The 15,997-nt window shown below is 33.1% G+C and overlaps 1 protein-coding gene across 5 annotated transcripts in view; it reads right to left on the bottom strand.

Annotated features, from left to right (window-relative positions):
* Nucleotides 1-15,997, bottom strand: part of DIAPH2 (diaphanous related formin 2) — a 222,071-nt gene that overhangs the window by 74,524 nt on the left and 131,550 nt on the right. For 4 of the 5 annotated variants that reach the window (XM_084534184.1, XM_084534183.1, XM_084534185.1 and 1 more), the window contains one exon: nt 14,056-14,151. In XM_084534184.1, the coding sequence (XP_084390310.1) occupies nt 14,056-14,151 (96 nt within the window). Of the gene's footprint in view, nt 1-6,287; nt 6,898-14,055; nt 14,152-15,997 lie in introns of those variants that run through there. The other variant, XM_084534187.1, reaches the window with a different exon arrangement.

Below are 15,997 nucleotides of genomic sequence, written 5' to 3'. Positions count from 1 at the left end.
GAAAAAGAATAAAAAGAACCTGTTCCTTATTAAATCCTCATGAAGCGACAATTTCTGATGCATTTGTTTCATTTTCTTAACTCTGCTTGAGCAGCAAGAAAGGATCTAAAAGCAGCAGGTTTTATGCCACAAGTGATGCCTAGGTTTCCTACCCATAAATTTAACACAGTGTTTTTATACTTAAAGAAATTCTACAGATTAGTACAAAGACAAAAATTCAGAGGGAAACTGACATACGTGTTATCCCACCTTGGATGCTTATCGAACTCTGAGCTTTTGCTTCTAATACACACACACACACACACAAAACAACAACAACAACAAAAATGAAGTCATAATAGATTAAAAAAAAATAAAATTCTCTCCTAATAAATTATTTTGCCATTTACAGAATTTTCCTTTATATGTCTATAATATTTTGCATGCTTACATCAACTCTTATCTTACTAAGACAGTCAAGGTACTTCCAAAACCTGAGAATTAGAAGTAGCAACATTTATGTATGCACTGGAACAGCATATTTACAACCTCCTGCTATCTACTTCATGAAGATTCCCCCCCCCCCCCTTTTTTTCCAGTCTTTACTGTTAAAATTTATTTCCTCCTTTGCTGTATATAAAAAAATTAAGACTGTGAATACAAAGAGTTCAGCAAAGTTGACACACCACACTTATCTTTTCAAGCATTCCTCAAAAGACAAACCAGTTCTGGTTACAATTTTCTATTTCAACAACTCACATCTTTAATCTGGCTTTGTTTGGTTCTTTCAATTGATACCAGGGTGCACAGTTGAGCTAGCAGTTGTGATTAAGAGGTCAAACATTGAATTCAGTAGTTTTTGTTTTTTTAAATCTACTTCTTTTCACAACTATTACTTTAGATTCTTACGTTATACATATCAGCAGGAGGCTATGGGTGAACACCACCCCCCAGTCAAAAATTGAAACAAGCTTTATTATTGCTTACTGCTTGAAGTAAACAAACTCAATAGGAGTTCAGATAATCCAAGAACATATATATTACCCTTTGAATTCAGCAATTGCTTGGTTTTCCTTCCTCCAAACCATCAATCCCTCTTCAAAAACCTTCAAAAATTTTTTTAAATTATTTTATTATTTGGGGGGAAACTTCTTTTGTCCTTGCACAAAAAAAAAAAAAAAAAAAAAAGGCAACAAAAAAATGTACTCCCATGGACAGAGTCCGTTAAAAATCAAATTACTTCCACACCATTCTCCTATTATTTACCTGCCAGTAAAATATGTAGACTCATTGTCTCTGCTTTCTCTGCTGGTCATTTTTGTATTTATTACTGAGTTACTATGTTGTTTTTCTCTCCCTTTTTCTAAAGCATGTTTTTTCTGTTCTGAAAAACTGGGCCACATGCCTCTGAGGAGAAAGTAGTGCATTATTTCATTCCCACCTTTTCTTCTTTTTTGGCATCTCTGAGGCCTGCTATGCCCAGAAGTGCTTCCACTCAAGCTGGACCATCAAATCAATTATCACAGCAGTCTGATTTCTAAATATGAATGGCAATGAATGACAACAGGCAAGGCAAACTTTCAGCTTTGATTTGTCATTGGCAATGTAAATTTTTTTGTTTTGTTGTACAGATGTTTGTTATAGTGGCAATTTGACCAAACTCTTCCCCCTGCTGTCTGCAACTACCCTGTGTAGATCTTGAGATGAAAAGCTTCACTTTTGCCAAGTCAATAATGAAAAGAAAAAAATATTTCAATATAAATATCAATATATTTTTCATTATCAATATAAAAGTTCTCTTTTTTCTGCTACACTGTTACTACAATTGTTCCTGTCAAAACAAACAATAAAACAAAAACAAACCGCTATAAAAACTTTATGCTAGTTTCCATTAAAAAGAATCCTAGATATTTCACAATTACAAAGTTCAATTGTTTAGTACTGCTGTCCCACTATTTAACATCAGATCTTCATTTACAGTAATAAGCTTCATTTTTTTTCCAGCTAGAATTAGTATGGCCTTTTGCAGTACTAAAAGATTATTTACTGTATAGAAGCATCCACATGTAATACTGAAAGTACAAGACAATTTAAGTAGACAGTAAATTAAAAAAAAAAAAGAGGTCCTACCCTTATTTATCATCAGTCATAGTTTGATGGTTTCTCCAATGGAGACTCATATATTATTTTGTTAAGAACGGAATTAAAGTATGAAATATAAAAACTGATTAAAATATTTTTGTGCATTTCTTCATTGACACTACTGGTTCAAAAACATGCAGAAACTGCACTTTATATTGAAAGCTTATAATATTTTTATAGAGAACTGATTATGAAAGTGCTTTTTAGATAGCAGCTGCGATGCATTCAGAAAACTTTGGAGTCAATTCACCTGCAAGTTTGCTTTATTGACAGTATATATAAACTGGGTGGCAATATAGGAAAGACTATATTGCCTATTCTAGTGAAAACAATTTCAACCAAGCAGGTAATAATTTATTTCTGCAGTTACAGAAAAAAAAATAAATCTTAACTTAGGTACTTTTGAAACACTCTTGGATTGTAAATTTGCTTTAATCTTCTCAAAAAGGGAGGTTTAACAGTACCACCTAGTGGTATCTATCCATAGACATATGGACCAAGTGGGCATCATACGGACACTAGGAAAGCTTCCTACAATCTTCTGACAAACCAGAACTCTTAATGATGTCACAGTTGAACCCTGATTTTAGATGCCTTTGCTATTGTAGGACTTAAGATGGCAATCTTTTTTTTTTATTATTATTTTTTTCCTGTGTGATATTCAATTCTTATGTAAACCAGACAATTCTTATGTAAATCCAATTTCAAAACAGACAATTCCATTTATGATAATTTTTTTCATACGTGCCATTACCACTACATTGACCTTTAAAAGGCTATACTTAAAGAAGACATGAGACTGCAAGCAAACTGGTCTTGCACTATTTCATTCATCTGGAAATGCAACTACATGGAAGACCAAAATACTGCAATTCTGACAAGCAGACAGTGGACTAAAAGTACTATGAAGTGATTACTATGAAAAAACAGTTTTCACAGTTATCTTACTTATTAGACACTGAACTTTTTTGCATAGAATGAGTGATAAAGACAGCATACCTGCATGCCAGCATGAAACTGTACAACCCCTCATCAAACCAAACTGAAGAGTAGTTCTGAACTTGGAATTAGACTATCCATTATTCTTATATCAAATCCTTTTAGAATCTATTATTCCTATATCAAAACACGTCACTTCAAAGAAAACATAATAGATAACTAAGAGAAAACTTCATCTGAAGATGACTATCTGCAATACCAGTCTCTCCAGTACATATATACATAGTGGTTTATAATAGACTTTAACATTTTCTTTACGGAAACTGGGGTTATAAAAGAACAGTGAGGTCCACTTTACCATTTACTTGTATACTCTGCAGATACGAGAAAACTACCATTTTGGAGAGTTTTCCAAAGTGTGGATAAAATTATTCATTTTAATACCTTTCAAGTTTCTGGTATAAAACAGTATGTTATTATACTGGGTCTGGCTGGATCTGTGGGTCTTACTTTATCATTTTTTAAACATCTGTTTCTCTTTATGTGGCTAAGGGGAAAGTTTATTCTGGATCAAAGTACTTCAGTAACTTTGTGAAAAAAGGGTTGCTGCTGGGTACTTAAATGGTAAATTTATTTTCTCAAGAAAGCTGTTTTCACCGACATGAGCACATGAATGGAAGAATGCATATCATGGTTTCAGTGACTTGCATCTACCAAGTGACAGAGAATGTCTTTAGTAAATGATTGATCTTAAGTTGTTCTTATTGCCTGTAGCAACAAGAGAGATTTAGAAACAACTCATCATTCATTTTCCTTTAAATAAAGCTACAGATAACTTTAGATTACAAACTGAATCAAAATATGGATTTAGCTAAAGAAGTGGGAACACCTCTTCTGAAGACGTTTTTGTATAAAATAAAATTATAAAGATTTATTTTACTTTATGGATATATTTTGCCATGAAAACAAAATTGCAAAACACAAATTTGAGTTGCAGACACATCTACAAACCCTTTCATAGCGTATGAGAGAAGAAAAGGAAGGCTTGGAACACCCTTCTTTGGTCATTCTTAGTTTCCATATGCCAGTTGTGAATTATGCCTCAATAAGATAAATAACTAGTCAAGAGTGAAGAAATGATCTGCTTTGGCGCACATCCTCAGGCCTGATGGGCTGACTACCTGTCAGATAATGTTGAAAGTAGGATTATGTCTGAAAAGGTTGACATACCACAGACTTCTCTAAATCAAACACACGCTGTTTAGCTAAACTCAGTGAACTTTAACTGATTAGCCCATCAGTACAGTGAATTTGTATCAAATAATTTTCAAAAGGCTAAACCAAGAGCCTACTTCAAATATCTTCAAATAACTTCAAATATCAATGGTAAACAAGCTATTATATTGGAGATTTCTTGTTAAAAAATTGAAGTAAACAAAAACAAAAACACAAATGCAGCCTTTTAATCCTAATTGTTCAAGATCAAATCTATAAAACACTATATTCAAAAAAAAGGTAACAATAACAAGGTACAGACACACACACACAAAGTTTCCACTAGGCTGGAAAGCAGAAATCAAAATCCTTATATACATCTTATTTTCCTGCCTTTTTTTTTTTTTTTTTTTTTGATTTTATATCAAGCACTATATCATTGAAAAAAATATTTGGGAACAGGAATTCCACTCAAAGAAAAGATCATCATAAGGATATTCAAGTCTACAAGGGAAATCTGGTAAAATGAAAAATCAGAAATGCAGAAAACTTTAGAAAAAGAAATAAAGCAATTTTTAAAAACAGAACTAAATTAAACCTTCAGTTCAAGATGTCATGAAAATATTCCTGTTGGAATAAGGTAGACACAACAAATGCAAGAAATGCTACAAAAGAAACAGGAATATTCTGTGCTTTGTAACCATAGAAGAGTAGCTGTTAAAACTGCCTTGGACTTCTCTAACTCTTCTTTCCTTCTTACTGACTTGTGAAACAGGCAGTCAAATAAGAACAGAAAATACAATACAGTAGAGGTGGAGCTGTTTTCTGGCTACCCAGACAAAGCTCCAAGATTGCACTTGACGGAAAAAAAAAAAAGTGATGGAAGAACATCCATCCAATTTAAAGAGTTTCACATCTGTTCTTCACAGATTAATAGAACAGTATTTGTTTCTTTTTAAGAGTACAGAAAAGAGAAAGAATATGCAGTCTCCTCTCCTCTGCATTTCAGAGAAAAATACAATCTTTTCAAGATAAGTACAGCTTTCTCTCTTCTAATACCACGAACAACACTTAAGTGAAGCGTAGTTAAGAGCATAAGGGTCACTCCAATGCAAAGTATCATAATTTACATGCACACAAATAATGATGTTTTGCTTGACAACAATTACTTGTCTTTCAAGTATGTAGTTCTACTGTTTATTATCATTCAAGATCACATCACTTCAAAACCTACATCAATACAATTACCAAATCTGTGAGCTCATTTTTAGAAAAATATATCAGAGTGCTCTCAGTATTTCAATTTCTGATGCAATCTTTACAGAACACCAGCTGTTAATTTGATTTGGAGGAAAAAAAAATAGCTAAAAAAATGCAACAGAATGTCAGTTCAGATTGCTTGTAGATCATAAACTGTTAATTGTTTTAAATTTGTATGAATGTTTAGATGCAGCTGAAATCCTGAACTCCTCTACTTGATTGCAAAACCAGATACAATAGTGACTAAATTTGAACAGTGTTACTTGTTTATGTATTAAATGTCACCTGTTAGTTGCTGGAGCTGTATTTTTTTTTAATTCCTTCCTTGATTTCAGATTGATTTTATTGAGATTTAACTATTAAGTTACAAGCAGATGTCTGACGTTTTAGGCAGAAATAAAATCTTTGTATTTTATAAATAGAATTAAAAAATACTCAAGCATAAAACAAAATTTTAAAGGTGAACACAACCTTTTATCCAAAATGTATCCAGATTTATGAAACTCCTTAAAACACCAATAAAGTTACATGCAAGAATGTGGCAATGTATTGTAGTCTAAATTTAAAAGACTTGTCTAAAAATGTTCTTTAGTTGCCTTTTTAAGAAATCCAAGTGTTGTTTCTAATTCCAATATTGTTATTTATTCTACAATATTCCTCCTTAATCCTTGAAAAATCAAATTTCAAGAAAAAACTCTTAAATTCAAATAAGTTGTGTCATATTCAAATTCTGGCAGTCCAAAGCCATACAATTTTGTTGACTTTTTTTTTTTTTGCCTAGAGAATACAAACTGTTCCAACAATATTTTCCAAAGGTATCCTACCAATTTCCCTTAATAGGTCATTTGCAAATAAATTCTTAAAAGTCCTTAGTAGTCGGAAGTCACAGTAACCCTATTTTAATAAGTCAATTAAAAAGTGTACAGTTAAAATCCACAGATACATTTACAGGTTTGAACTTTCTTCAACTGATGCTTTAGTGTTAGTGTAAGAATCCTCTTGCTGCATTTTCTTTTCTGAAATGTATTAATATTCTGGCAGCATGAGGATAATTTTTCCAGTATACATCAAAGAGCACAAAACTGACAAACTCAGGTTAAAGTTTCATACTTTATGCAGTGATGTTAAAGTCCTTCCAGGCTACATGAGCATCTTTGAAACAGAAGACATGAATATTAGAGCTTACATTAGTCTTTCTGTTCTTCAACACAGACTCTAAAGAAACCGCAGGGCATAGGAGATGTTTGGAAACATGGAAAATTCCAAGACACATCAAACTTCCAGACTACTCTTTTCATGTTGTGATTATCTTCTTGAGTTGGCTAACTCCTGACTACATGGGCCAGATGACACCTCAAGGAGCTGAAGGCAACAAAGAAAGTAAAAAAATTAAAAATGATCTGCAGTTGCAGAGAGTTTTGACAGTTTAAAACTTTGCTTTCTTGAAAATATCAACAGTTTTTTCCAGGTCAGGTATGTTAACCACACAAAAGAATTGAATATAGTACTGAAGATGTTATTTCTGACATCTGAAGTGCAGAATGCATTCTAAAATCAAGCATCAGACTACAAGGAAGGCGAGAATTGCTTCTAAAACAGCATAATAAGGGCAATGACTTAAGAGGTTTCAAACAGAACATGAGCGTTCACTTAGTATGGATCATAAGGTGCTTTATGCAGTTAGTCATCTTCCCTGCCCAAAACTGATTTATGAAATCTTGTTTGAATATTCAAACAGAAAGGAAATAATACTGCAGGTATCATTAGACAAAACAAGTATGACACAATCACAGGAAATTACAGAGCATTATGTGCCAAAATTCAGAAGAACCAAACCTACAAAGGGTAGCATCTAATAACCTGTATCTAGAAAACACTTCAGATTACGTGAAGCTTCAGTGCAAAAACAAGCCTCTATAGACTATTTCAGAAAGTTCTCTGAACATGAAATGTTCTTATGATATGCCAGCAAATAATAATAGCTGGACATCACACATGCTGTCCTAGGAGACAAACAGAAAACTATAGTGTATTGAATCTGTACAGGGTAAATTGGAAGACCAAAGGTCTTCCTAAAGGTACTTTAATACCTGACAATTGATACTCAATCTAGTACAAAATGTTCTTATTCATGATTTTATTGTCCATTCTACTTTCCATGGTCAAAAATCACAGAAATGTCTGAAGACCCTGGACTGTTTGAGTACCTCTATACAATGAAAGAAGAACTTCTCTACAGGTTTTTATAGTCCATTAGATTGCTTTGTCTTTGAATCCTTCATCCTTTCAACTACTCCTCTAATGGTAAGTACTCTAACACAAGTGCAGTTCCAGCAAACTGCTAAAACAGATCTTTACAAGCTTATGTATACCCCTAAGTTCTCACGTCAGTGCTAAAAAGCTTTCAAATTATTCAACAATACAAATATTTTTCAAATACAACACAGAAATACAGTCAAACTCTGTTCAGAGACAGACAGCATCTTTTTCTGAAATGTATATTCCTTAGTAATACAATCTATCTTACTACAACTGCAAATAAATATTCGGACTCCACAACAGTTCTAGCTTCCTTCAGATGGGTTGTCTACTAGAAGAAAACTTTCGGTAAATCTCCCTTTTTCATTCTAGTAAAGAAAATCTAAAAATAAAACATGCTTGTGTGTCATCCACCTTGCAGTGAGCTATGTCTATACACAAATAATGTGAATCACCACAGATTAATTTTATATTAATAAAATGATTAAGCTAATTGACTTCCATATAGTTGATTCAATACTGTACTAAATTTTAATCAGACCCCAGTAATAGTGGAGTTTGGTTTTGTTCTAAAATCAACTTAATTCAAACTCAAAGTAAGCCCTAAGAAAAGCCATAAAGAAATTGCGTCCTCCATTGTGTCCTGTTTTATCCATAATGCTTACATATATTAAAGCTACATAATTTGGCAATGTATTGAGATTATAGAAGGTAAATGCTGCGACCCCTAACGTTGGATTTTCTCCCACCCTCTTTTGCTTAGGAAATAAAAAATTTAAAAAAGCATTCTCTGGTCTGCTTAGTCTGACTGACAGCTTCTATAGACTGACCTAATGAGCCTTTCAGCCCAAAGGTCTTCACACATCCCCTGATAAGTAGTGGAGTCAAGTTTTACTTTGGGCATTCTCATAAATTACCGTTACGTTCTCATGAATGATATCACTGGAGTTCAAAGGTGTCAAAAAAATAAAAACAAAACACACTGTTAAAACTTGAGGAAGATCAACTCCTGAGGAAACATTGAGGATTTTAATTTTCATCGATTTTATGTTATTTTGGAAGTCTGTTCACTTTGAAATGCAAAAAAAAATCTGCACAATAATTGGACATTTCCCTAATTCAGTGCGACGTGTCTGTTGTTCTTCGTAATTTGATTTCATGGGGAAAAAACTCAGAAAGACTGTCATTACATTCCAATAATATGCTCGTGAAGTTACAGGCACACAGAAATTGTTGTACAGTTCTATATACCTGACATATTAAACAAAATAATCTTCAACAACAGAAGAAACACCTAACGCGTTAACAGAAAATGTACAAAAATACAGAAATAACACAAAAAATGAAAAGCAAAAAGAACAGAGCTCTGATCTGAATAGCACCACTATCTTGTTTATTTTTAGACATCCATGTGGAACGCACTGTACTGTATGCACATGGCTTTTAAATAGCAATATTATGATGTTATATACTTCCATGAAAGGGTAAAAGAGGATAAACTAATTCACATACTAGTTATAACATGCTCACGGAATCTTACAGCCTACACTGGCCTCCAAAAAAGAAATCAGGAGTATATATATAATGCAGTGATCTTCTACTTAAACTAATGAAACTAATCATATCTAATCATAACCCCTGCAGTATGTTTTGAAATGGACTAAACAAAACCAACTCTTTGAATATTGGTGTCTAGTTTATACAGGATATAGATCAATAATTCCAGGTTTTGGAATTAAGAGTTCCTCAAAACATATCACCACTACAATTATTATTAACCTATATTGTCAAGTTCAGACCTGCTTTTATTCATCATTAAAAGTAACTTCACCCTACTTGTAGCAGCCTTTAAAATATTAGAGTATTTAATCTGAAATGATCTAGTAATACATTCAGTGATTAATTAGCACTGATGGTTTTTAGGATGTGAGAGCAATTCCTGAGCTATGTATATTACAAACTTAGCAGTTCAGCTACATTACACTGAGGCCATAATGTGCAACCATTAACGGAAGCACCTGTGCCAATGTTTCAGACCTGTAATGGGGATAGTGACATAAAGCTGCTTTAAAGATTTTGATTGACCAGGACAAGGCATACTCCTTGAAATTCAAACTTTCCTGGAGCACAAACTACAAAATGTAGTCTGAGAAAGTCTACTGCCATGCAGTCAGAGCTGTATTCATTTAAGCCCAACATAATACGAATGAATGGCCAAAGACAGTTTGGAGAAAGATAAAAAAAAAAAAAAAAATCATGGGACAGAACCAGAAATAATATGCTATTAGGCAAAATATCCTCCTAAAATTATCTTCTCCACAATTCTTAAAACCATGAACATTATAAAATTCTGACCTAGTCAATATTACAAAATATATACTAAAAAAAAAGAAAAAAGAATCCTTCATATATAATAAGCTTCAAATATCAGGGTATGGTTTTTGGTAGCACTCATCTAATAATAGTAGTTTTAGCATAGAAAGAAATAGCACAGATTTTAAAAAAAACTTATATCTCTAAGACATAGTAACTAGACTTCTTACTAGATTTCTTATATGCTTCTTTTTCCCCTTTAAACACTGTGTTGACAAAAATTTGTGTCACGCTTAAGAAATGTTACATATGACCATTTTTCAAGTTCAAAGCAATGCTGTACTTTCCCCAAACACATGCCAATAGTTTATGTGTTTCCCTAGACACATGAGAAATACACAGTTCTTTCTCGTTTGAATGTTTCTAATTTTCTTTCCAGGTATTTCTGCATGCAAAAATGCATTGAACTAGGAATAATGCAGAAACATTTTTCTAATTCCACTATACTCATAAAACATCATTCCATGTCAAGCCCCAGTGTATCTCACATACCAATATCATTTCAGTATTCCTAAAACATCAGTAAAAAATGATACTACCTAACACTTTTTAAAGTTATTTTATTGACGCACAAATAAATCTTCTTAGTACCTCCACTACTGAAAATACATATTGAGTCTTCTGAAGACAAATGGACTTGGCTTTACTACACTGCAGGTGACTTAGAAGCCAGCATAGTTTATGCACTGGTGCAGTAGTTCAGAGCCACTCAAGATCTTTGCTGGGCTGGGATCAGCATTTTATTAGACAAACCTAAAGACCATTTAAAAAACTTGCTAGTAGTTGTTTGGCTTCAGACTAGCTTGATGTTCAGGCTGTTTATGCCTGCAAACGGCTCTGGAATTATGCATGGATTGTTGCATAAAAAACAGACCCTTTAGAGAGTCAAAATATTCCAGTGTTACCATTACTTCTTGATCAACTGAAATTGAAAGAATCACAAAATTCTAGAATTCCAAACAGGTAGGCACTTTATTTTAGTGACAACTTTCATGTGCAAAACTTTGAATACCAGTATGATTTCAAAGTATGTTACCACACCTGATACAGAAGTTCTTTACTAACTACGTTAGTTGGAGTTCTGAAATCAATGGTATTACTGCCTGCCATGAAGTCCTTTTGCTTAGGCTAATCACAAAATGAAAGTCAGGTATACCTTTGATTACAAGCTTAAAAAAAAAAAAAAAAAAAAAAAAAAAGAAAAAGAGAGAAAAAGAGGCTGCCAGAGAAAGATTGCAGCACCAATGCTGGTGTATGCTAGTTTAGAAAGACTTCAGAAATGCATCATTCATTTACTTGTCTGTTAAATGAAGGAAGGAGAGTAGCGTCCACTGCCGTAAAAAGCTTTTCGATTTTCAGATAGATACAGTGAACACAGAGTAATACCCACCACTATCCTCATTTAATCTCATATCTTGAGATTAATCCCCACCCCTTTCTCTTGGCTGACCGTTCCCAACACTTCCAGGAAGTCCATCTGGCCTCTTTCTCTAGTGTGGACTGCTAGCTTTGCATACTATTCATTAGTACTCAAGTAGTTGGTAAATGAGTACACAAACATCCTTTTTAAGTGTGTAAAAGTGGTTTCTCTAATTTCAGGTACCACACAGAGATGTGGCCAAAATTCAGCCACCAATCTCAAGAAATTTAAGCCTTAACATCTAGCAAGACATACCTATTAAAATGGAAGAGTGTGAATTAAAAATAAATCAATATTCCTAAATGTGAGTAACTTATACATAACTCCTGCGAAGTTATACAAAATTCTAACCACATGACCTTGGCATTCTCATTCTGGATGACTTTTTTTTTTTTTTTGAGAGGCTAGTCACTATGAACATTTCTTCTGGTTCTCATAAAAACTTTTAGTTCTAAAGGTCTATTCCAACATGTAAGACATCCAAAGGGTTTTGGAATCCTAAACAAAGGTTCTAAGAGCTTCAGAAAAAACTGTGTCAAGTCAGCTCTCAGAAAAAAATACTCCATAAGATATACTCTATAGCTGTTTCAGGTACCTATGATGAAAGGCAAAAACAACTTTAAAGAAAGAAACAATTTCAACATCTGAAGCATTGGGCACAGCCCTGCATCTCACTTACATAAACTCAGATGTTATATGATGCAACTTACAGATGTCATGGGGCTGCAGCATAATCTTCAGTATTTCCATAATCATTAACAAGCAATGCATTTTTAGTGCAAAAGCAAACAGGCATTCTGCTATGCTTGAAATTTCATATATGTAGAGCCTTATATTTCTGGATCTCAGAAGAATTTGATGACTGCAGTAATGCCAGTGTTAATTTAAAAAAAAAAAAAAGATGTGTTAAAAAGCTTGAAAGAGTGTTCTGATACGTTCAGTGTAAAATTCCATGTAATGCTTTTCCAGAAAAGCTAACAAAGCATACTTGACATACTACACTGAAATGGATTTAGAAGCACTTACACCAATAAAAGCAAATGGCATATTATTTAGCATTACCTTGTGTAAGTTATTACTTAACACAAAGACACTTGTGTGCATTACCTAGCACATTACATTGTGTAAGTTCTTAAATGCTTTAGGTGAATTACAGAAACTCAGATGTAATGAGTTAACAATTAAATTGCACCTTTTTGAAGGACATGTTTAGAATTCGTATCACTTTGTTTATTCAGATAAAGGTCTTGTTTTAGAAAAAACAAATTAAAATGGCAACCAACAATTCAGAATTATACAAAGCAATATAAAACACACACACAAAGTCTAAAGTTCACAACACACTTCTCTAATTTACCAAGGATTCATAAGTACTTTACTGAAAAAATATATATATTTTTTGGAAACCTCACACCTTTTTTTCCAAGTATTACATAACCTCACTGTGTCAATGTGTCAAGAATCTCTTAAGTACCAAGATCTAAGGATCAAATTGAAAGAAACTAATCAGTTTTAAATACTTTCTCCAGTGAAAGGTAATAACCACAATAACACAGGAGAAAACAATATGAAAATTATTCAAACGTATGCAATTCCTTATTTTTTTGTCTTTATGTTCATATACTTATTAATTGTGAGGTGTTTTCAGACCCTCTTCATTCCCTTCATGCTTAAGGGCGTCACCCATGTAAAAACCTGGAGAATCTAGTCTAAGTAGGTTTTAGGTTAAAGCCTGCTTTAGTACTTTTTTTTTTTTTTGGTGTGTTTCTTTTTTAAAATGTAAAATATATTTTAAATAAAAAATTGGAAAATAGAGCATTCCGTGAGCTTTAATAAAAGGTAAATATATAGTAAATGCTATTTACAAACTGTATGCAACAGGCATACTTGTAAGGGGAGGAGAATGGAAAAGAGAAAACACTGCAACTGCTTAGCTCTTTCTCAAATTTCCTCACGACCTAACTTGCAGGAAGCACTAGTTGTTCAGACTACACCTGTAGAATACTATTGTCTTCTTCAAAAAAGTAGATCATTTTTATTGTAAATCGACTTTCACAGCTACACAGAGTACATCTTCCAACCAAACAAGAACATATTTAAGACTTGTGCTTAAAAATGATGACCAGCTATATTCTTATACCAAACTCTTCCTGGTGTAAGAAGTTAACATTTTTCATCACTGCCTACAATAAACTGATTATACTTATGGTTTTAATGATTAAGACAGACTTGCTTTGTGCAGTCATGTTTTTAAATTACACTTGAAACAGAAGAACCCTTGTTATATTTCAGAGCCTCCAGTTACCTGAATATAAAACTATATTTAAAAATCTATGACCAAAAAGAATGAATTCCTACTGAATTTTCACAGTAGCTCAGTGGTTTCCAGAGAAAATTGTTTTTAAGTCTTGGCAAAATAACTTTTCTCCACTCAGTTCATAATTAAAAGTTTTAAGAAATCATCTTACCGTGTCCCCTTGGTGTTCGTTTCCTGCGATCTCTGAATGCTGCTCCTGACTGCAAGGCCTCAAGCAGACTATCCATCACTCCTGTCTCATCACCCTCTGAAAATAGGAAAAAGATATTATTAATCCCAGTGCAATTGAAATCAGAATGTTAAGGAAAAAAAAAAAAAGCTTACATAACACTTCCAAGCAACAGACATACGTCTTTATGTAATGGATGCTGTCAGCGCTTCAGGTATCCCTGCCTAGTTTTTATATGATGCTCCATTAAGTAAAATTTATGCCAATCCTACTGCTCTTCAAGACATGATCTTGTGCATTATTGATGACATTTTCAGCATGCAGACAGATGCTGTTGAATGACTGTAGCTTCACTGCTAAAATTCCTTTAAGAACATCCTGAAGTAGAAACAGGCCACTTTTTTTGGGATTTAATCAAAGCACACGGAAAATCTGATGAAACTGAATACCCCAAATATTGTAGTACTGCATATATATTTGTGTTGTATCTTATTTTTATGATGCACTGAATCTTTACCAGCCACATACTACACTGCTACTCACGTAAAAGAATACCATGGATGACCTTAAGGCAAGGTAAAGAAAAGAAAGAGGAAAAAAAATGCAGTGAAACAAAGAGGTGCAATACTTCGTAAAAGCTGAATTCTATTTCTGCCAAATCTTCCTCTTGGTTTTCTATTTGGTTCCCCCCTTCCCACTGAAGCAAACTGAAGCAAAGTTGCTGCTTTTAAATTGCTGGATTTTACGGTGCAGTATGATAAAAACAAGTAGAAGGTTTATTTTTTACATATTTAAGTTGTGAACTTCCTTTGCATTTCAGACTGTTAATAAAAGTTGATCACAGCACACCACAAGAAAAAGTAGTCAAAGCTGCAATGTTACGAAACTGTTGATGAATACTTATTTTCCTGCTCACATCTGTGTTATAATCCAAAGCTAAAATATAGACTAGGCTCAGCAGGTAGGAGGTGAACATTTTATTTATCTCTCTCAGACTTCAGGATAATACAAATTACTCCACCAAAGAGTGGGAAGATAATTACTTTATGCAAAAGATTTACATTACTGGAAGATACTTCTGACTTGCACAAAATGTAGGAGTTTAAATGTACATTCAAGGCTCTCAAATGCTAAAGTTTAAAAACAGCTTATTAAGGCAAAAGGTATTCTGCCCCGGTTCCCAGTTACATTTAGATGCATTAGATTAAATCCAGACCTGATATAAGAGCATGCAAATCCTAAATCAATACCTGGTTCTAATTTCTACATAATGACTATCAGTATAATTACTTGGTAAATTTAAATTATATATCAATGTAATTTCAACTATTAAGTATAATATGCCACATATATAAACTTATCTTCAACACCAGATGGAAAGGAGCAGAACAAGAGTAACAACCTGAAGACTGAAATACAAGTCTTCCTGTACAGAAAATCTTCTTAATTTTCTTTGTCTACCTTACCATACACATGCTTATTCAATGGTTTATTGTTGGTTCTGCATTAAATTTATTTTCTAAATCAGAGATCTGTAAATACATTTTAACCAAACTATTATACTCCATGTTGATCTGAAACATCTAATGAATAATATGATTGCAATACACATAGCATTAGTTAGCATGTTAGAATATTTTATGTGTAGAAAAATTACAATCATTTGACCTTCATAAAAAAAATTGGCAGAATGTATGCAAAAAAACTTCAATACTCCATAGATGTTTACACAGCATTCCACATTTTCTGCTGAGTGTGCTATTCTACCTGCTAATTACTGCGACTGCTAAAGAACACCCTATTTTGGGGTATCAAAATATACAATACAAAGAGACATGAACTACAGAAGCTGTAGAACACAGTGATGAGATTTTTAACTTCTCAAAGTGAAATTTATGCTGGATATGCTCTCATCACTGCATCT

Source organism: Aythya ferina (genome assembly GCF_964211825.1).
Source record: "Aythya ferina genome assembly, chromosome: 13".
Taxonomy (NCBI): Eukaryota; Metazoa; Chordata; class Aves; order Anseriformes; family Anatidae; genus Aythya; species Aythya ferina.
This window is presented reverse-complemented; position numbering and strand designations above follow the sequence as displayed.